The sequence below is a fragment of the Conger conger genome, chromosome 15, assembly GCF_963514075.1.
Source record: "Conger conger chromosome 15, fConCon1.1, whole genome shotgun sequence".
Taxonomy (NCBI): domain Eukaryota; kingdom Metazoa; phylum Chordata; class Actinopteri; order Anguilliformes; family Congridae; genus Conger; species Conger conger.
This window is the reverse complement of record NC_083774.1, coordinates 11,391,756-11,414,194: the sequence shown is the minus strand read 5'-3', so window position 1 is coordinate 11,414,194 and position 22,439 is coordinate 11,391,756. Positions and strand designations below refer to the sequence as shown.

General features: G+C 42.2%; 2 protein-coding genes across 4 annotated transcripts in view; both read right to left on the bottom strand.

Moving 5' to 3' along the window:
- The window catches only part of cep89 (centrosomal protein 89), an 84,156-nt gene extending 83,070 nt beyond the window's left edge, over positions 1-1,086 (bottom strand). For both annotated transcript variants that reach the window (XM_061221945.1, XM_061221946.1), the window contains exons 1-2: positions 771-1,086; positions 67-173 (exon numbers count right to left, since the gene is read on the bottom strand). In XM_061221945.1, coding sequence (XP_061077929.1) covers positions 67-173; positions 771-815 — 152 coding nt within the window. In that variant the 5' untranslated portion in view covers positions 816-1,086. The remainder of the gene's footprint in view (positions 1-66; positions 174-770) is intronic.
- A 2,830-nt stretch (positions 1,087-3,916) lies between these two features.
- rhpn2 (rhophilin, Rho GTPase binding protein 2) overlaps positions 3,917-22,439 on the bottom strand; it is a 28,554-nt gene continuing 10,031 nt past the window's right edge. Inside the window, exons 3-15 of one of the 2 annotated variants that reach the window (XM_061221950.1) lie at positions 20,518-20,646; positions 14,928-15,003; positions 14,005-14,082; positions 13,711-13,835; positions 13,430-13,596; positions 12,049-12,236; positions 11,613-11,769; positions 10,742-10,861; positions 10,280-10,474; positions 9,953-10,029; positions 8,070-8,216; positions 6,439-6,594; positions 3,917-6,031 (exon numbers count right to left, since the gene is read on the bottom strand). In XM_061221950.1, the coding sequence (XP_061077934.1) occupies positions 5,777-6,031; positions 6,439-6,594; positions 8,070-8,216; positions 9,953-10,029; positions 10,280-10,474; positions 10,742-10,861; positions 11,613-11,769; positions 12,049-12,236; positions 13,430-13,596; positions 13,711-13,835; positions 14,005-14,082; positions 14,928-15,003; positions 20,518-20,646 (1,870 nt within the window). In that variant the 3' untranslated portion in view covers positions 3,917-5,776. The remainder of the gene's footprint in view (positions 6,032-6,438; positions 6,595-8,069; positions 8,217-9,952; positions 10,030-10,279; positions 10,475-10,741; positions 10,862-11,612; positions 11,770-12,048; positions 12,237-13,429; positions 13,597-13,710; positions 13,836-14,004; positions 14,083-14,927; positions 15,004-20,517; positions 20,647-22,439) is intronic. The other variant, XM_061221951.1, reaches the window with a different exon arrangement.

Below are 22,439 nucleotides of genomic sequence, written 5' to 3'. Positions count from 1 at the left end.
TTGTGAAAGGAAGAGAAGACATGATACGAACCAACAGTTAAAGAGGGCGAAAACAGCGGAGGATACCTGGGTCTTTCTGGAGAGGGATATGGGCTGCGGGGGGGAGGGGTGCGGGGGACTGCTGCTCTGGGGGCAATGGTGGCGGCAGGGATCAAGCCATGAGCTATGTGCTTCTAAATAAACCACATAGAGCCTCATTAGTGAAAAGTCATGAATGGAAACTGCTAATGAGGTTAAAGTGAAAATGTCACGTCCAATATAGTGATTGTGAAACCGCAACAAAAATGAACACAATTACATGTGAATGTAGGAGTTTAAGGCTACATATGTAACAGGTAACTTAGTTGATCGCAAACTTTGTATTGGGCACAACCACATACATTGTTACCCATTTATAACTTAGCTAAATTAGCCAAGTTAAGTTTCTCATGAGATGAAATGCACTTTGATATTCTTGACGTATTTTTAAAATCAGATCACACTGTTCTCACTTATGAAACTGCAACTACTCTAGCAAGCTACAGTTAAGGGTTGCAATTTGTACCCAACGAGCTAGCTAACTACTTGACTACTAATTTGTATAGCTTGTATACTATAACATTAGATACTCAAGGTTAGATATCTATCGTTCACTAATGCTGTTGCTACAACAAGCCCCGTAGCGAGTATCTACAAGAAAGGTACTTATGTTTAGCAAAATGTCTACCTTTCGAAAAAAGCTAGCCAAAATAAAATGGTAACTGGCGTGTGTGCGTATACTAAAAACTCACAAATGGCACTTTGTCATTTCTTCTGAAGTTGAATTTTGACATCATTCTTGCAAAGATGAAATCTTCTTGGGTGGAATGGTTTTGTAATGATCTCAGCTAAGTTAGCGTTAGTTCACGTTTACTTGTTTTTAACAATAAGAATGCTCTGCTGAATCTAACATTGCTTTACTTTAAAACACATGCATTCGCTTACAGTCCAAAAAACTGAAGGAACATGTATGTTAACTAAGACAAATAACTAACCGAACGAACTAGCTAGCTTACTGCTGGCTACTTTTGGTCAAGCTTGCAAATATTTCAGTTTCTAGACGCCATACGTTCGTAGACACCTTCTTACAAGGGTCGATATTATTGGCTTAAATGAACGCAATTGACCAATCACCACTTAGCTTTAAACCTCTTAGCAACGCCATTTGTTTCTGTGCTGAGCCTTGAGCACTCCTAACAATTCGAATTTCAGCTAGCTACTAGTCTGTATACAGTACAACCACAGAGACATGCGATACCCAAATGGTCAGTCAGAAAAATGTAGGTCTACGTTTGGGCGCGTCTTGCGTTTGTATAGCTGGAGTGCTGCGTAATTTCGATTGATCTCTTGGAGAACATTGTATCAAAGCCAATTAGCTGTTAATTACATCGAATCACATGTAACGTTACACAACAGCCACAGATATATGTAAGTTACTACAGTGCCTAGACTAGCGAATGTAACTTACCAGACGTAGTTACAGCTAAGTTCACAGTCTATTAGCCAGCGTTTTTTGTTTTCTATTTGGCCCGACTGAAAGTTGGATGTTAATCGGTCCCTTACGAACCAGATGTGTCTGTCTAAAATGGATAAATCACAGTATAATATTACTAATGTATCGATTCGAAAAATGTCCACCAGGGGGGCCTCTAACACCATTATTCAAACGTTATCTTTTGCTGAATGATCTTGTTTCCTCTGAATGAGGTGTTTGCTTACGGAAACTAGAAAGAACAAAACAACTAAGCAAAATAAATAAATAAAGCATATGTGGAATTTATAAATAAATGCGATATCTTTTCTGTGCTACAAATATTCATTTATTTCAGTAAAGTAATTAGAAAAAATACATTATCATCATCAAGATAATCTTTATGATTATATATATATATATATATATATATATATATATATATATATATATATATATATATATATATATATATATATATATCAGGTGCATGAAATCTTGTCCAACAAAATGGCCAGGAGAGTATTTGCTAAACCAAGTAATCATCAATGTGATCAGTATGAATCAAACATTTTATGTGAGGGGTGAGCTTGAAAAGCTCTAGGCCTTTCTCAGAGATGACCCTCAGTTTTCTGACAAATCTTCAGAATCGTGGGAAGATTCGGGCAAGAAAGCAGCTTACTTGGCTCTGTGACAAAATGCAACTTTTTCTGTTGGAATTTCGAAGAAATTGTAAATCTGAATTGCTACACCAGCTAAGTACTTCCCGCGGGGTTAATTTCCAAAGTTAAACACTGAAGTAATTTTCTGACATAATGCAACTTTTTTGATGAACTTGTAAATCTGTCACACCATTGACTTCCTACACCTGCTAAAAGCTTGCCGTGGGGGTTAATTTCAAAAGTTAAACATCACACAGTGATTTATAAGTTTCGGTTGGGAGTGTGCAATAATCGGTTACTGTTTTTCAGATGATAGCAAGGTTATTTATTTTATCAATTAAAAAATGTCTGTTTATATAACACATATCCAGATTAAGTTTATTATTTAAAAAGTTTTAGAAAAATGAATGTAGCTTATATGTTTAAATCCCATTTCAGTTGTTGCAAAGTAAAAAATGTTATTTTGTTCACATACCTTACAGTGCAGGGCTACAGAGACACGGAGAGTCACTGTGCTCCAGAGCCCGTGAGGAGTGTAAAAGGCAGTGCTGTGTGCCTGTGTGAGTCTAAGCTCTCTCACTGTGCAGTCCATCAAACCAGCCGCTCTGACATCACCCCTGGCTCTCAAAACCCCTCTCTCTAATAATCAAACCATGCTGTCCAGCCCACAATAAGAAGTGAAATCTGCAAGCAATTTAAAAGCCATTAGGTTTCTGCAGGATGCAGAAACACAGTTATAGTGAAATGGGTGCATTTGGATTTGTGAATTACTGAACTTAAAATGCTGTTTTTTTACTCCCTTTCTTTCATGCATCTACAGAGAAGAAAATCCATTGCTCTGTATACAGTAGAGCTTCACTGTCTTTCCATCAAACAGTGCCATTTACAGAACAGAGTGAGGTGGCCATGTGCTTTTCATTTCAGTTTGGCCCCCATTTATAATGTCTTTTTTTTTTTTTTGCTTTCTAGACTGAAAATAACAGCAGGTCAGCAGTTTTTCAGGGCCGGAAACAGCCCACAGTGGCTCTGGTTATTGGCTGAGACCTGGCAGTTTAAAACCTCAGATATCAGATTGAAGAAAGGTCACAGTAATCTCAGATGGGATAATCAAACTGACGGCTTCATCCCTGTCACATGACATTCGTAGCTCTACACAGAGTGGGTGGTGCACTCGAATAATCTCTCAATAACAATAACAAAAACAGGAGAGGAAAGCTGTGTTTCCAGCAGGTATTGCTTTTACCAGTCAGAACAACACTCAAGAAACTGAAGGTCATTAGAAGGTGAAAATTACCTCCAGCTCTCAGGTTACAAAAGAGGAGACACCACAGGATTTCAGACCACAGACTTAACCTTGGTGTATTTACTGTGCGTAGCCAAAGGAACAATATTATGGAACAAAGGAACAACAGCACCTCCAGACCTGTGGTTTGGCCATTCACAAGCTGTGAAAACAGTTTATTCCATAATGTTCAAGTAATTTGCCTACTGGCTGTGAAAGAGGAAGAGGTCCTGAAAATATTATTCCATTACTCTATGATGAGTAGCTTCACTGTCTCCACTAAGTAAAAGCATAAAATAGTTATTCCAGATTTCTCATACATATGCACAGAATATTTTTTATATCAGCTTATACTGTCCTAAATATGACAAATAAAATGGGACACACAAGATTACATGAACAAATATATTGCCAGGCAAAACAACTATAATAAGTGTGTACTATATTAAGTATATACTGTACAATAAAGTCAAAAGGAAAACATGACATTTAAAATTTTTATTGAAATTTATGTATGTGGTTACAGTTGAATTAAAGACACAAAATCATTATAATGGGATTTGCATTGCTTCATGCTGTGATGCAGTAATAAACTGCCTGATTTTGCTAATTGCTAAGCAGAAGTGAAGAAAAACACCCTAGACCAACTATTATTTTTCTGAGCACATAGAAGTAATGTGACAACCATAGAGTTTCCATATTCAAAAACAGAAGTAGTAATACTTTATACAATGATTTGATCCTATGTTGACAAATTGGACAATTTGCCATGACAAAAAAATATTGACAAAAAATATTTCATTCAACAATGGCACCTTGACAAGATTCATCAGCAAGTAGCACACATACATTGGTACAGCTCTAGTGGTAAAACATTTTATTTTTCAAATATATATATATACTGGAATGTTTATTTGGTATACTCGTTACATTAAGAACAGCAAATAAGTCAACTATATCAGTTTACAAATATTTTCTGCTTTCCAGAGGTGAAGTAGACAATAATGAAATAAAACAGTAAAACAATGTACAGTTTAAGAAATCAATAACTTCAGTTCCAGAGACAAGCATCAACAGTTTTTCTTGTTTTTTTTGTTTTTTTACAAATGTCCCATTATACTAGAAAACAGTAGTAAAATAGGAGATTAAAAGGCTTAACCAACATACAGGGAAAGTAACTTTTATTGGGTCATTAAGACAATATGATGAATGTATGTACCTGATAAAACAGTGGACAGTATTTTGGACATGTAAGAAAAAAATCAACAGTTTCAATAGTATACCACAGAGAACCACTACAAATGTACAGACATGAAATACTTAAAGATATCTTATTAAACTACATTAAAAGCTGTGAGTACATTTATAGTTCTGTTTTTAAGACTTTTTGCATAAATAATTTGATTATCAAATGTTTATAATAATCTACCTTGTAGACAAAGAAATACTCTAACACTTCAGACAGTGTTAGCAAAGGTACAAATCTTTTCACAGGAGAAAACAATCATCTGATTGTGCACAACCATCTTGCAAGCTCAGACATCAACTCAGGTTACAAGATTCTTCCAAGTGTCATCATACACCCGGTACTGTTGGCAGAGTCCTTTAAATAGTCAAAAACCTTCTGTATGCACAATATCTTTCATGACAGCAATGTGACCATAATCGTTAAACTTATTCCTGTGTCAGTTTTGGTGGTTTAAGCAACGTGACATAGAAACACGCATTATATCTGCACTTATTCTATACATTGAACCTTTTCCTGCAAAAATGCAGGATCTTACACAAAATGTTCTCAATTTCCCCAGTGCAGGCAATATTCCTTCATATACTTGCATACTGTACTTCATTAATACAGCATACACAAAAAATACAATAAGTTCAGCAGCCTATGGGGTGTTGCACTTGTCTAGTCAGCTTACAACATATTATTCCAACAACAATTATTTCCTTCACCTGCCCCTATACATATATTGCCAAAACAATAACACAATATAAATATTTTTTTCCAGTTAGGGTACCGCCACCATTTTAGTGACTGTATTGGTACCACCCCTCAATAAAGTAGATTGTAATATACCAGTAGGACTTCACTGACCAAAATCTTCTGTAACAGAGCTGTGTTAAAAAAGACCTGTACCAAGCTCTCCTACTGTGCAAAACATAAGCCTCCCCTTCTACCAATGTCTTATTGAAAAGCAGCATGTGTCAACGGTAATGACAGGGAGAAAACAATTGGTAGTGAAAACATTTTTTTTCTTAAAATACATAAGCTTAAGATACATCAGAGGTGGCTGCAGAGGAATTTGTGTCTATGCAATGCACCATCTAAGAGGGCGGGCCCTAGTAAAGTGCGCTGTCATTGGTGGAGCTTGGGAAGGTGGGACACTGTTTGTTCCAGGGCAAGGTTCCGGAGAAGTCCGTAGTGGGCAGACTCAGAGTGCTGGCGCTCTTGTGCTTGTTCTTCAGGCCCCAGTTGAGGAAAGACAACTTCTTGGAGACCTTCCTGGTCTTTATGCCCTTCTCATCTTCCTCAAAGTCCAGGCAGATCATGGAGTATGTTTTGGGCAAGCCGCAGTAGGTGGCGCTCTTGGTGGGCTGCGGGATTTGGCACAGAGGGGGAAAGAGCGTTTTAATACCACCAGCTATAGAGAAGCAAGACAGAGCTGCTTGTTTAACAGTAGCCTACACATTCGGTGTGAAATTAAGGGCTTCTCTAATCCTTGTTTGTGGGAATTGGCTGTCACAGGCGGACAGAACAATGCAAACACACCTGCTTTCATAACACAGATTAAGAGAAAATGCCATTCTCTCAGAGGTCAGTGTCAAGAGAAACGCAGCTGACTGACGTTCCTGTGAGATTTGACACAACAACAACTGTGGGAAATAGATCTTTCTGCCAATCTGACAGTCAAGGTACTGTAAGCTTACACAGCGACGATCTGAAGACAAAGAAAGGATTCACTGCTCTGATTGGGGGAGGGAGGAGGGAGAGGGGGGCTCACCAACGGCAGGCTGCTGTCCATCATGCTGACCACTCGAATGTCCGCCCCATCCTCGTCCACATCCTTCAGGAGCTTCATCACGTCGCTCAGGCCCATCCACTTGCAGTCTGTGTCCCCCACAGCTACGATGTAGTCTCCCTCCTTTAGCCCATCCACCTGAGATAACAGATCACGAGATCAACCAGGGGTACGTTGCCAAACGCACACCACAACCGAGCCAACAAATAACTCGCATACGCTGCCAATCGCACACCACAATCACACCAACAAATAACTCGCATACGCTGCCAATCGCACACCACAATCACACCAACAAATAACTCACATACGCTGCCAATCGCATACCACAATCGCACCAACAAATAACTCACATACGCTGCCAATCGCACACCACAATCGCACCAACAAATAACTCGGATACGCTGCCAATTGCACACCACAAGCGCACCAACAAATAACTCACTATTACACAGCTACTCTATGCATAAACACATTGTCTCATCTCTTCTCTTCTTAAAGCTGTTGTGTTAAAATGTTTTAGTTCAAAGTGTTTTTCAGGAAATGTTATTCTTCTGCACAAAATGGGAAATTGATGAATGAAAATCTTTTGTAAAGATATTAAAATTCTAGCTGTTGCTTTTGTTGAAAAAGAGGGAATGCACTTCAGTCATGAGCAGTGAAAGAGCGTAGACAGACCTGCAGTAATACACTCTAGGGTGACTGTGAGAAACCATTTTAGATTACAAACACAAATGTCTCAGCTGTTTATTTCTGATAAACTGAACTGAGCTCTTATCCTTTTTTGAAAAAATAATTGCAATACAGGTGAAAGCTGCCAAAATGAAAACTGCTTGTAAAATTGTAATTAAAGAGCTCGCCAACAGTGAGAAAGATTGAGAACAGCCGTTATATAACCTCGCTAATCCCTTTTTACATGCAGCCTGTTGGTTTTAATTAGGGCCTGGTCTTTGTTACAGGCTATTAATGAGCTTTCTAACTAGAGGGAAGGCAGCAGAAGCAGAAGTTTAATTACACTAGCCATGGAAGGGGACCGCAAAATATTTCTCTGCAAGCCACCCCAGGTTCTATGTTTCATTCCCGTCCTCCAGTATATGTTTTTGCTTTTTATGGGAAGTCAAAAATCTAAGCAAAGTAAACAGAAACTTAAATGATATGGATATTCCATGAAAGACAATGAAAGGCGATTCTTTGAATTCAGAGTGGATCCTTTGTCTTTTGTAACAGGGCTATGTACAGGATAATAAATTCCTCAATGGCGACTCAAATTTCAAACTCAGCTTATTTTTCAAGAGAAGGTGTAGTAGAACAAGCAAATCCAGGACCAAAAGTGATAAAAATGGAATGTATTTCTTGAACTGCCTGACCTCAAGGTAGCTATTCCACACACATGAAATGAAACAGTTTAAGAACCCTAAAGAACCACAAAACACCAGCAAAACCACACCATCTGGATTCAGTGTCCTAACACCAACTACACAGACACAGGTCTGGTGATTGCGGCGCTCCATCAGGTCACTGGTCTGTGATACGTTCACTCCAGATCAGAACAGTCCCCCCCGTGTACCCCGAGGCTAAAGTGCCTTGCAGGCTGAACGTCCGTTAGCACTGACCGCTGCAGAGCAGAGCGGATCCAGGGACTGGACCTGCACGGGGGCGTCTCCCTTCAGCGTGAAGCCCAGGTCGCGGTCCTCCGATCGCACGCACACCGTGCGGGGAGCAGTCCACCTCTGCTTGGCTGAGAACACAGAGAGAGGGCCCTGGTGGAAAAAAACACAATCAAATCCATCACTATGGCAACCTGCCATGGAGACGGGGTTAGAAACAGCCAGGCCGGGGGGAGGCATGTTGGATTAATGGAAACACCAACCACCCAAGTCAGGTCCTTTAACTGAACACTGTCACTCCAGCACCAACCTTAAACAGTAATGAATAGCCCATACTGTACCTTTTAATAGAAAATTCTAGCTTGACCAGTATGCAGACTGTGACTAAGGGGAGTAGAATGCTATGAGCAATACAGTATGCTTTTAGTTTAACCTGCAGATGCTCTTAAGTGACTGGATACACTCGTTGTGCAGCTAAAACACACATATCCTGTTTGTCTCACAGGTGACCTCTTGTCCCCTGAAGCAGCTCCACCAGTACCATAATGACCATAAGACCATTCAACATCAGGATGAATTAAGGTTTCATTTATAGGTCACTCTGCATTTATAGATACATTCATACAAGACACATTTATCACATTTTATATTTAATATTGTTAGGTCTATGGCATCGGAGCTGCCTTATATATAATTTATAGATAATTGAATGTACCAGGCATCATAATTACACACAGAAAAACTCAGGAAACAGCTGATGGTGGAGTAACTTGCTGTAGGTCAGCCCATACAGCAGGGATCAAATCTAATTGACTGGTAGCTGTTATTTTTCAGTTCTCACAAAAGTGTGTGTCATTATTACTACACTTGTGTCCACTATGATGGTTTCATTGCTACTTTTGTTTGGCTATGTAAGCGGTTTGTTGTTGTTCCTATGTAAGCGTATGTCATCATTTTGTGTTGTGTTTCACATTGTATAAAACATTATATTCATATAGATATAATCCATTAATCTACAAGGCCTTATCTTTGTTGTATTCTTAGCATTTGAAACTGCACTTCCCTCTAGGGTCTTTCAGTGCACTTGTCTCTGGTTATGGGTATGCACTTTCTCTGCCATACAGTATCGAGTGGTAACAATCTCACTCCAGTAATAATCCCATAGTAGAATAAGAACTACAATATACACTCAAGTGAGCATGTTATTAGGTATTTATTAGACTTATTGGTCTTCTGCTGCTGTAGCCTATCCACTAAGAGGTTTGACACGTGTGTTCAGAGATGCTCTTCTGCATACCACTGTTGTAATTTGTGGTTATTTGCCTTACTGTCACCTTTGACCTGTCTGGCCCTTCTCCTCTGAAGTCTCTCATTAAAAACACATTTATGTCCGCAGAACTGCTGGTCACTGAATGTTTTTTGTTTTTCGCACCATTCTCTGCAAACCCTAGAGACTGTTGTGTGTGAAAATCCCAGGAGATCAGTAGTTTCTGAGATACTCAAACCACCCTGTCTGGCATCAACCATCATTTCACGGTCAAAGTCACTTAATGCCCTTTGACAAAAATGTGTCCTGAGTAAAATACATTATTCAGTTATACAAGTTCAAACAATGATGCTCACATCGCATACTGCACAAAACCAGACCAACCACACATCCCTGAAGCAGATGCCACTCCCTTGGTTAATCATGTTAGCATGGCAACAAACTGCATGCAGTATTCAAAAACAGCACACACCCTCCTGGGTTAAGGTTTTTGTCTCTTTTGGTCTTTTGCCATATCTGGATGTATAGTAAACATTCTAGTGCTGTTTTTAAATAATGCATTTTTATTGTACATGGGGAAAAAAAGAGGAATGTTATTGGCAGGAATTAGTAACCCACATACCAGCTTGTGGAAAAAGTCTTTGACTTTCACCTTGGTCGATACGGGCATTTCCATTTCAGCCTTGTGTTCCGTTTTAGCTGAGGAGATAAAATACATGTTATCCCAACTCTTTAGAAAAACAGAATGAATTCTCACCCTGGCCTTTTACCTTTTTGGGCACAGAATAGCTGTACCTATAAATCACATTTCCACATTCCAAAACTTAGCAGAAGCAGTCAATTATAGTTTAATATACAAAATTGTACTCAATTTACAGACGGCGTCCAAGCCGAAAAGCGCGTGAACATATCGGCAGAAGAAAAGGTGTGGTAATAATGTGCCGCTCACAGATGATGTCCGGGGCCTCCAGGTAGTCGATGAACTCGTCCTCGGTCTCGTTGTCGGACAGCTTGCCGAGCGAGCGCTTGTGGCTGGCCTGCAGAATGTCTTTCAGCACGTCCAGCTTGCGGAGGTGGCGGCACAGGCCGTGGATGCGCAGGGCCTCCTCGTGGCCCAGAATGGCCTTCCGCAGGTGAGCCTTCCCTGCGGGCGCACCACACGGGTCAGGGGATAACGCTAGCAATGGGGCTCTCCAAACGCACAGCTCAAAGACATTTTCAATAACACCGTGTACTGTCATGACAAAAATTAACTCAATTCTTTAATAAAATGTCACCTGATTAACAGCAAGCTGAATAACACCGAGCATGTTCATTTATTACCCAACAGCCTTATATTCAGAACTTTCCCTTTATATCGACCATCAGGAAAGGCCTGAGCAACCGTACGGAATGGGGATAAGGAGCTCACCGATGCGGAGCCGCTCCTCTTTCTTCCTGAGGATGTCGAGAGGCGAGTAGCCCTCGGGCATGGCGTCGTACAGCCGGGACAGAGCCTTCTCCTGCTCGTCCTCATCGTCTCTGTGGGTCACTGAATAAAGACAGCAGCAGCCGTCACAACACTGACACAACGCAAACAAAGACCCCGACTGACCCCGATTTACATTAGTAATAGTTATGCCACATAGGTTTGCTGCAATAAGCCAAGGGCAACTCCATCTGTGGCATTGCGAACGCAAGCAGCGCAGTACAGTGTCACAGTTCACAAGATTTAATGGCCCTTTACGGGAAAAGGCCTCATTGTAGAATTCAGGTGCATGCTGACATTTATAAACCATGGGCTACCACAAATGTGCTGCCACTTAACTGAACAGGTGGTAAGAGTCTAAAATGTCTGCACCCTTCGAGTGCGCAGCTCTGGAAAGGGTTTTTAATGGCTTAATTACGGACCCAGACCGCTACACCATTTGAGAGTAAAAGACTTGCTTGTTGGAGCTGCAATATCGTCTTACATAACTCAACAGTTGTCTCCTTGTCAGAGTCAGTTTCTGGTTATTCCTGACTTTTCTGTACTTTACCCCTTAAAAAGTGTCAATGCGGTTACAGAAGAATGACACATCCCTCAAATAATTCACAATTGCTAATCATACATTTCCCCTAAGGGGAAATTGCCTTCTTGGTAAAAGCCACACGGGTAGCTAAAGAGCAGAAAAGAGCTGTTACTTCAGACTGTATGAAATACTCTAGCTATCCTGAAGCAACAATGACATCATTATTGACCAATGGTGGAGCAGGTTTCTGCCTCACCCGAGATGTATGGGTTTTTGTTTTCCATGACTTACACTCATGGTCCAGGAGCGCTGTAGCCACAAAGTAATGGGCAAGGGAGCGGTAATGGTTGGTCTTCACCTGTGCCATGGTAGACCAGAAGAAGGGGACGTTGTCTTTGATCGGGGTCTGGATCATAGACTGATGGAGGAGATCGTAGGTGTCCCCAACCTGTGGAGATTCACATTTCAGACAAACACTCAAAATGAAGTTTTACTTTAGTACTGGAGTAGATGGAGAACTACAATTTAATTCATGAAACTGTATAAAAATCTGGTGCCAACATTAAACTTTGCTTGGCCAAGCATCACTGGCGTCATTGTCAACACGTCACAATATACTGAATGTAGTTTTGGCATTTAGCAGCAATCTGGTCAAACAGGTCCGCCATGTTACAGAGAGCAGGGGAGGCGCTAACGGCCGCTCCCCTGGGCTTGTGCGTGTCCATACCTTGGCGGCCTCCTGGGCCATTTTGAGGAGAGAGAGGAACTCGTTCCGGATACCAGGCAGGGCAGTCTTCTCAAACAGGCACTCCTGGGACTGAGCCAGCAGCATCTTAATGAGCATGCTGAGCATGGCTGGGCTCATGTCGTAGCTGGGAGTGTGGGTGAACGTCTCCTTCAGGTGGTTCAGGACCCCTGTGGGGCAACACACAAGCACAGTCTCAGTGAGTGAGTGGTGTGACAGGCGAAGTTATATGCTATATGCTGTCAATTCTGTCATATTTGACGTTTCTTATCCTTTATTGTTCACTGAAAAAAATCCTATAACTACGTAATCTTACTGAAGGCCATTGTTATGATTATTGAAGCCTACACACACACACACACACACACAGACACACACAGACACACACAGACACACACAGACACACACAATTTTGGTCATGTTCCAATTCTATAATAATTAATGAATAATGAATAATAACAGAGTTAATCCTTGCAATTATCATATTTTATGAAGCAGTGCAATCATTCTTTCTCTAGCCTTAGAGGTTCATAAGGTGATTATAAATATTCTTTCTAAAAAAATGCCATCTCACTTCCGGCCTTGTGTAAAAGTTTGTTTAGGTTGCGATGCAGAAACCCTTATCGTATTCATAGCATGGCATGCAGCGGAAACAAGCCTAACATGGGCTCCTCTATGCACTAAACAAAAGCTCAACACAGGTTCAGAGAACTGGAAGGGTGAGCCATCCAATTTCATGCACTTCAGATTTCACCATGGCAGATTTCTTTCAGGATGAAGACAAAGTAGACAAAATGTTTGGTTGCTATTCACTTCAAATTGAAAGATTTAATTTAATTAAAGTTATCCTTGTTAAGTTATTTTATTTTTAAAAGGCTACGGAATTCCCTCAATAGTGCTGTTAAAATACTCCCTCTATGTCGGACCCTGAGAAAAGAACAGATGTCACATTACTTACCGTGGTGACATTTTATTAACCATTAACCTACAATCCCTTCTATTGCCCTGTCAGTAAACAGCCCAGCACAAGGACAGCTAATATGGCTTCAGCATTATACTGCTTAAAACAACAAGCCAATCGACAATGGCCAAAACAGCTGAAATAAGCAAAAAAATTATAATAACTTTGTTATTGTGTGCACTTGAAACTTTGAGGTAAGCTGTAAGCACAGAAAATGACAAACACCTCTCCTCAAAACTCATACAACAGCTTGGTGATCTATGATCTATGAACTCCAAACCACTTTTCATCCAACCCAATTATCCAAGTCAAAGTCCTGGGAGTCCAAGCCCATTAGCAGACAGAGCAGAAGAGCCATCTGCAATGACAGGGGTGTACTGGCATGTTCTCCCCTGTACACACCTGCTGCTTTCTGGAAGGCGTTAATAGCATCCACGAGCCCGGTACGTGTCTGTCGGTTGCAGCGGGTTGCGATCTGAGAGTACAGGGCGGCCATGTTGAAAAGCATGCTGGCCCTCTCCAGCGAGATGTTCTGCTGGCACACTGGGACACCGGTGAAAGAGTCATACCTACAAGAACAGACGCAGCAGTGACAGATTAAAGGCTGGGAAAAGACACCATAAAAACACACCCTGTCCCGTTTCTGCCCTTTCAATGCAGAGCTTAGTTGTGACGTGACATACCAGGTGAAGAAGATTCCCATCTGGCGGGTGGGGGAGAAGAACCGGTTCTCCAGCAGGGACAGGTGGCTAAAGTAGCTGGACAGCAGCTCAATTCCAGCCTCACTTCGGTTGGGAGTGCGGCAGGCCTGTGAACACACACACAGTCACACAGAAACCGACAAAGAAAAACGATACGTTTTTTTATGCATCATAAGTGGGGACAATTGCATGAGGTAATATAATCGATACAAGTGGATACCGTAATGCTGTTGTAAATCTGTCAAATATTAAACTGCCCTGTGATCGCACACGTACCTGTCGAAGGTCCATAAGATCAGCGATCTCTTCTTCGAAGTTGGTGCCGTCTTCACTGTAATGCTCTAGGATGAAGTCCTGTCCCAGGAAGACATTTAGACGTTAGAGAGAGAGCTGTGACAGTGGCATTCTGCTGAAACTGCGGAGTTCATTTCAAAAGCAACTGAAATTCCACTCAACTCCACCACAGTTAATTTCAAAAGCAATTGAAATTCCTCTCAGCTCCACCAGTTTATTTCAAAAGCAACTGAAATTCCACTCAACTCCACTAATTAATTTCAAAAGCATCTGAAATTCCTTTCAACTCCACCACAGTTTATTTCAAAAGCAACTGAAATTCCTCTCTACTCCACCACAGTTTATTTCAAAAGCAACTGAAATTCCTCTCAACTTCAACACTATTTTATTTCAAAACCAACTGAAATTCTACTCAACTCCACCACTTTTTTTTTACTTTGGCTTTAGTTTGTAAGGATGGGCAGCAGATGTTTTTATTCACATAAATATGAGCCTTGTTCAGAACCCTTTACCTTAACTGTCAACAGATATGCCTCAAGCTACACTCAATCTTTCTCCAACACCAACTATAGGACTGGCACGGGAGGAAAATGATAGCTTGTGATTAAACACATGATAATGATGGGTTGGGTGTAGGGCAAACCTAACCTACAATTCTCTTGCACTGTATTTGTACAGTGAAACCAGGGCATCAGGAAGGAGGAGCAACAGCTCTGTGTCTCCATACAGATTTCAAAACAAAACCAGTATATGTACATGGCATCCACTCAAAAGGATCATTTAGTTCAACCATTTTGAGTAAGAAATACCGAGAGCGATACTGTTTTCTGACAAATTAATAATGGCAATTTTAAATGTTTGAAATAAAAACATCATGATGAAGCAGAATTGTGTTTAACTGGTACCTTGAAAGGAACGGAGAAGTCCACATCTTTGGTCTCTTTCAGCCCCAAGGGAATCAGGGGGATATTTGACATCTCTCTGCTCAGACAGAAGAAAGAAAGAGTACAATTAGATAATACTGTGGAAAGAATGTTGGGCTTTTATGACTCATATAATGGAAGATAACCATTAGGAACTCCTTAGGCTGACAAGCCAGTTTTTCAAGCAGACACATGAACCTCATACCTTTACCTGATCAAATATTATACTAGCCAATGTGTATATAGACCAACCCTGAACAAACCACTCACTGTAGGTGGTGATTTGTGAGCAATAATGACATTTTTTTTCTCTCTTTTTTTGACAACTGGGCTAACAGAACAGAAAGTCTAACTGAATTTTGCGTGAAGCACAATATCATCCAATATTCTCAGCAACCGTCCTGACTATTTTTAAGTCAGAAGCAGGCCACTGGGATCTTGCAGTAAGTTTACACTGAATGAAACGGCGGGCGCTGCTACGGGTGCAGGTGTTTCATGGCAGAGACCAGCTGCATACCACAACACACAGCTTGCAATCGCTCATGGGCCGGTCAGTGCTGCCACGGTGACAGAAGCAAAACAGGTCCGTTTCCTTATCGGGTATAACTGGACACAATCGGCTGACTGTGAGAGATTCCAGACAGGGGGCATTTCCGATATCTCCCTCAGTAATTAACTCCATATTCATCATGTGTGAATGCAGCTCAACACCCCTTTGGGGGTCAGGGTTATAACGGGTATGAGTGGATACAGGGATTTGTCCATTTCACTGCCAGTCTTTATCCAAGTGCCAGAGTGCTTCAACCTTTAACCGCTCATTTCCAGAGTGGCTACCGGCTATTACAGATGCGAAGGGGGTCACCATGTCCTTTTTGTCTTCCTAACAACCAGTATATATTGTTAGCGAGACAAACTGAAAAACTAATGCACAAAAATGCAGAAGGATAAGGATGACTCAGGATCATTCTTGCATGGAAGCTCGCTGATGAAAAAAGGAAGCGAAAGTATGTCCCTGTAGCATCACAACCACAGGAAAATGAATGCAGCGGAGAGATATTCAATCTCTGCTCAGACCAAGGTTGTATGATGTGTGATCAGCAAGGGGGGGCGGGGGGTTTGGTGAAGAAACGATTCCTTCAGGACTTAGTCATCAATGAAAGCACTGTTCAATTTCTGCCATCCTTTAAACTATAAGTCTCTCATTTCATCCATCTAGCCACAAAAAGCAATAAAAAACATGAGACTTGAAGGTAAGCCAATGGCAGATCAGACTAAAAGCAGACCTTAATGAGAGAGTTAGGGTGGGGGGGGTGAGTCTTTCTGCCTGCTGGCAGCCATGATGGAATCAGTGCTGCCTCGATGGGAGCACTCTGTGTCCAATGCTAATTAGCTACCAACATGCTAAGTGCCTCTCCTCATTCTAAGGTAAGGATGAATAAAACCCATTTAATCCATTATTCATTCTTCCATTATTTAGCAGCACAATGTAAGTACTTTTAGCATGCCATTTTAAGCAGCAATCACTCCATTCGCTGATTGAGGGATTTGTGTTTTTGCTACCTGGCAACATGGGTGGTACTACGTTCAGTACAGCCACTGCAGTCATATAGCTGTGCTGTGGAGCGTGACCTCACAAAACCAGTCTAATCCAGTCGACTGAGGAATGTTTACAGTATAAGAAGCCAACCGATACTGTGAGAAATGGGCAATGCAATGAAATCAGAGGAAGTTTATTGTTCTACAGTCCTCCTGTAAACTACGCAGGAGGGATCATATTTCATACAGGGAGAATTAAGGTGCCGAACACGTGAGCCATGAAGACAAGAAAATGCATCGTTCAAGACGAACGCTCGGCGCTGACGCTCACCTGGAACGAAATACTGAGTTGACATTTCCACACATCAATATAAAATGCAGCCATGCAATTGGCCCATTCAGGAAACATCACATTCAGAAACTCCTCTGAGCTCTGTCGAATGTGATCGCAAAGATCAAAATGGCCAGACTCAAATCTCACTTCTAGAGAAAACAATAGTTTTGGCAGCTTGCTGCAGTGGACAGAGTTAGTCCTTCGCAAGACAAGATGGTGAATAAAAACACTGGGCTCTGTTCAAATATCTGCAGAGCAGGTGAGCTGCCACATTCTGCCAACATCTTTCTGGATGCTTTACCTCCTCCAAGCGAAGCCAAGGCTTGCACAAAGCCTAGTTTCTTCTGCAGTTGGCTACAGGTTTTAAATAATACACTGAATTATGTTCTCACTTGCACTGAAGAAAATATTTTAAACATATAGGGACCATGGAATAACTTCATTTTTAATCTGAACTAAGACATCTTCAGAAAATGTTTTAATGTTTGTTTTTTTTACTCCTCAATATGGAATGCCTACATTAATAGCACACCTTACTGGTTCCCCTGCTGTTGATTTGGGAGAGCACAGACAAACATGCGCTCTCCTCTGTTGGATGAAATGCAAAGCTGCACTTCTTAGCCTAACTAGCCTAGCATAGGACGCAAGGCAGGCCTGCACAGCGATGAGTCGGAGGCAGACACTACATGCACAGCTCGACACATAGACCTGCGGGCCTTGCTTATTGTACCCAAACGACCGACACGAATGTGCAAGAGCTGTGGATCCCGGCCGACAGAGACCTCCCTAACCCTCTGGGCGGTCTGGAGGTGCCACCATTTATGACTCATCCTACAGGCCTGCTGGCCACAGTGAGCAATGGCACAGTTGGGATTCACCCTGGACTGCAGGGCCCATCCCGTGCACGTGACACAGAAGGCTTTCCTGCCCGGATGTGCCACCGAGCAGCCCCCAGAAAGGATACTGTTAAACAGCTGGCGCTGCCCTGTTCTAGTGGTCCGCGCACACACAGCGCTGAGTTGAAGGGCTGGCCCCGCGTGCCTTCGTCTGTATCCAGGCAACAGGGCCCATGCCAGGCATCAGCGTCCACCATCGCCTGACCGCTAATCATTCTTTTCATGGCAGTTGCCAAGGGAGACGTGGCATAGAGCAGAGTGCTGTAGTGAATGCAGATGCACCGACTGGAGAGAAATCTCTCCACCTGAAAGTGAAGCACGACTGACCTCCCTCTGAAAACCCATCTTTCACAGCGACTGACCTCCCTCAGAAAACCTATCTTTCACAGTGACTGACCTCCCTCAGAAAACCCATCTTTCACAGCGACTGACCTCCCTCAGAAAACCCATCTTTCACAGCGACTGACCCAGCCCACGGAACCAGAACATTAACCTTTACCCAGTCATTACAAACTATATCTCTGTCCCAAAAAAAGTACTACTTTTGCTTCTTTCTTGATACATTCTTGAATTAATCGGCAACAGGCTAAATGGGACATGTCCCCTACAACAACATAACCCATGGCAGATGACAGAAGGCATGCTTCCTTGTAGCCAAATGTGTCAGAAATGCAGAATTGAGGTCATCAGCACGGAGAGATCTCGGGCGCTCTCTGACAGCATAGCGAGCCCAAACAAGCCAGTCCGGTTCTCTCCACCTGTGTCCCACGTTGCACTGTGTCGAATGTTTGTTTTTTTCCCCCCTCGCACAGGGACTTTTAAGAGCTGTGGTGCAGCGTGTCAATCTAATCACAGTGTGTCAGTCTGGCCCAGCCTCCTTGGCCTTTTGAGAGAATGGGTGTTTATTACTGTCTGCGATGGGCTCTTGGAACAAAAGCCAGCTTTGCTGCAGATGTGTGGAGAGTGATGAAAGAAAAGAAAATTGCAAGTATCTGTCAGGACCATTTCCAATCTCCAGTGGCGTGTTGCTCTGTCTCGGTCTTTGTTTCTATGATTGTAATTTTGTTTGTCAAAGATTCCAGCAACTTCACTGAGGCCCTATGCACTTTGCGCAGTTGGGCTCCGGAAGAGAGAATGAAAAATGGCTCCACATTTTAAAGGTACATTAGGCACGATTTTTTTGTTAAAACATTGTTACAACACTTTTGTAAATTCCTTCCTATCATTGAAAAAGGCTCACTGACATGTTGACTCACCCTCTGCCTGTGTTTATAGTACCTAAATTCGGGTTTCAAAATATACAGTTCATGGACCGACACTCTGTACCAAAACATTGTATAGCTGTACAATAATTAAAGCTCATTGGTTGAAAATTGGTTCTAATTGCCACAGCCAATGGCCACAGCCAATGGCGTTTCAATGTCAGCGTGTTTACAGAGAACGGGGAGGGATAAACAGTGTTGTGGTTTGAAGGTGTTTTTGCTGCAGTTCCTCTGTTGACATTACATTACATAAATGGCATTTGGCAGACGCTCTTATCCAGAGCGACGTACAACAAAGTGCATACCCATAACCAGGGATAAGTGTGCTGAAAGACCCTAAAGGGAAGTACAATTTCAACTGCTACCTGTACAACAAAGATAAGGACCAGGGCCTTTTTTTTTTTTTTTTTTTTTTTTTTTAAAGGAACAAATAAACAAACAACAAAGCAAAAGTGACCAAACTAAACTATCCAAATACTGCTTACCTAGCCAACTAAAATGACCGATACACAAAGTAAATCGCAGAGAAAACAATTAAGGTTCACAGGGAGGTAGGGAGGGACGGGGAGAAGTGCTGCTTGAATAGGTGCGTCTTCAGTTTGCGCTTGAAGGTGGGGAGAGATTTTACAGTTCTGACCTCAATGGGGAGTTCGTTCCACCACCGTGGAGCCAGAACAGACAGTAGTCGTGAGCGTAAGGTGGAGGTTCGGAGAGGGGGAGGTGCCAAGCGGCATGTGGAGGCTGAACGAAGAGGTCTGGCAGGGGTCTGATGATTTTTTGTAGGTAAGCTGGGGAAGACACCTTAACTGCTTGGAAGGCTAGCACCAATGTTTTGAATTTGATGCGAGATGTTGAGCGTTAGAAGTCTGAAATCACCTATTGTACCTTTAGGTCGTTTCAAAGGCCTGTTAAACTCTGCTTCTGTGCTTGGATTTCTTCACACTGTTAGAATATACACGCTTCTGCCCTGTCTTTATTTCACAGAAGAATCATTATAATTAATAAATGAATCATTTATGATCATTGGCGTTTTGCATGGCATGAAACTCATTGGCATGAAATAGAGCAAATGTATTTATTTAAAAAGGGTGTATACCAAGTGTGTACCAGTGACAGCACATTCAACATGGTTTTGTACTTTTGAAAATCATCTAAAAATAACTTTTACGATTCCAAAAACATTCATGGAATTGAGATGTAATTTGAAGGCTACTTCCTATGCTAATAGCACGGTCACAAGACAATTGCACACTGCAGTAAAAAGCAAATCTTCCATCCTCCACACCGTCAAGCTTTTTTGTACAAACATACGGCATTTTATAACTACTAATTCCCTCCAAATAACAGGTGAACCCCAGAAATGTTGCTACGTTTCTGAAGAAATCGTTCACCCACTCCATTAGAAGCACACCACTGTGTTCGTGGGGGGGGGGGGGGGGGGGATGGAGGAATGCATTAAGTGGCTGGTAAGGCTGGGTGGCTAAGCAGGTGAAAGGGAGGTACTGGGTGTGGATGTGTGTGTAGGAGGAGAGGGGGGGACTCACTGAGGATTCTGGTAGACCTCCACAGAGCTGTTGAGCCCCTCCAGTTGTTCCGTGAGCAGCTGCAGGTTGGAGTTCACGTAGCTCAGCTCCAGCAGCACCATCTCACGCACTTTGTTGTTGGAGCTTGCCCTGGAAACCGGGAGAGAGCAACTGATTATTATGTGCATTCACATTTCAAAGTATTTCCCTCAGAGAGAGCGAGGGACAGAAAGAGGAGTGAAAGTGAGTGAGAGAGATAAAGAGGGAGAGAAAGAGGGGGAGGTTTATTTGCGGTTACAGTGGCGATAGTTCCTGGATCTGGTTCCTCACACGGCGTGATAGATGGCTTAGCTCTGTCACAGCTGAAAGGAAACAGCTCCCTGCCCCTCACCACTGATAATGAGAATAAATGTGTGTCAAACTCTGGCACTCATTCAAAGCAAACCAAGGCTTCTCCTCCGAGATGAATCACTACGGGGAGAACATTTTGTTGTAGGTATAAACATTTTTTAAAGGTCACCTGCTTGGTAACTCAGCAGTTTCCTTTTCTTTCCTTTTTCCCCTAATTTATGTTGTTCCATACTACCACTAATCTTACATGGCACGCAGACACAGTTAGCACTTGATGCACCATTCAGAAGAAGCCATGGCGGTATTTTTAAATACAAATTAAATTCTGCATGGCAACAAATGACTAATGTCAAACACCTGCTTAAACACGACAGACAACAGTGAGGTGGTGGAGTAAAACGCCCCTGCTTTACCTAATCTTCAGCCTCAATCACTGTACAGAGGTTCTGTTCCTGCTGAACCCATATGCAAACTGGGTAGCATGCCGAGGGCGTGTGTGCAATTTTAGTTCCAAGCGGAGGTGCCCATGTTCGCATTACGCCATCCTCAACAGGGAGGGGATTATGGGTGCGAGTTTGCATCATTCAGGGTGCCTGGGCTGATAAGAGTTCCTTTGTCAGAACAACAGTAACTATGTCCACGTTTGGTCACCGTGGCAGCAAGTATCGAGATATCTACTGCGTGCTCCTGTGTGGGGACTGGGACAGTTGTGATAAGGCCGCCATTGTGCAGCCTGTGCAGAGATAATGTTTATATAGGACTGGTGAAAACACCCATAGCGGACACATTATGCAGCTAATGGGGGTGAGGCTAAATTGCTGATAAACATCAACAAACATCCACCAATTAAGCTGTTCTTAAAGAAGGATTACCTCAATTAAGAGGTCAAATGCTCACTGTGCGTAATTAATCTTCATCAGAACAATCATCATCAGAAGATGCAAGAAGGAGGGAAGAGGCTGGTGAAAAGCAATGCTACCCCAATCATAATGAGCCGGTTATGCCCTCTTCTGTTGATTGCTACTGATTGGCAGAGGGTAGCAATGGGAAGCATTCATTATTTCTGCTCTCAGACCGAGAGACGTGCCAAAGTCACACACTGTGGTCTGTGTTCCTCACAGATAGCGACCGTGTCCCAGTACTTTATCCTTATCGGAAAAAGGGCCACTCAGGAGTCAGTGATAATGAAAAAATAAACAGCTCAAGCTATGTTTTGAAACAGCTGGTTGACCAGTTCACCATACTAAACATGGTTTGACCAGCTCAAGCTTCGTTTTGGAACAGCTGGACATGTCAAACTGGTCACAGTTGGATTTTACACCAGGTTTTTACATTAAAATTATTGTATTTGTGGTGCTCAAGGGGAGCTGGAATATGTCTGGGCATTAGGATGTCTTGGGGGGGTGCGTAGGAAGAGTGAATCAGAGGGTGAGAGTGCCATCGATACTGCAAGAGAACCAGTCAGGTAGAAGGTAAACATCTTATAATGCTTTCAGTCTGGTTCCCTGGGCGACGAGTTCACCAAGTAAATATTTGCAGATAAAAATCTTCAAACCCACACAAACACCACTGTAAAAAGCTATCACAGTGCA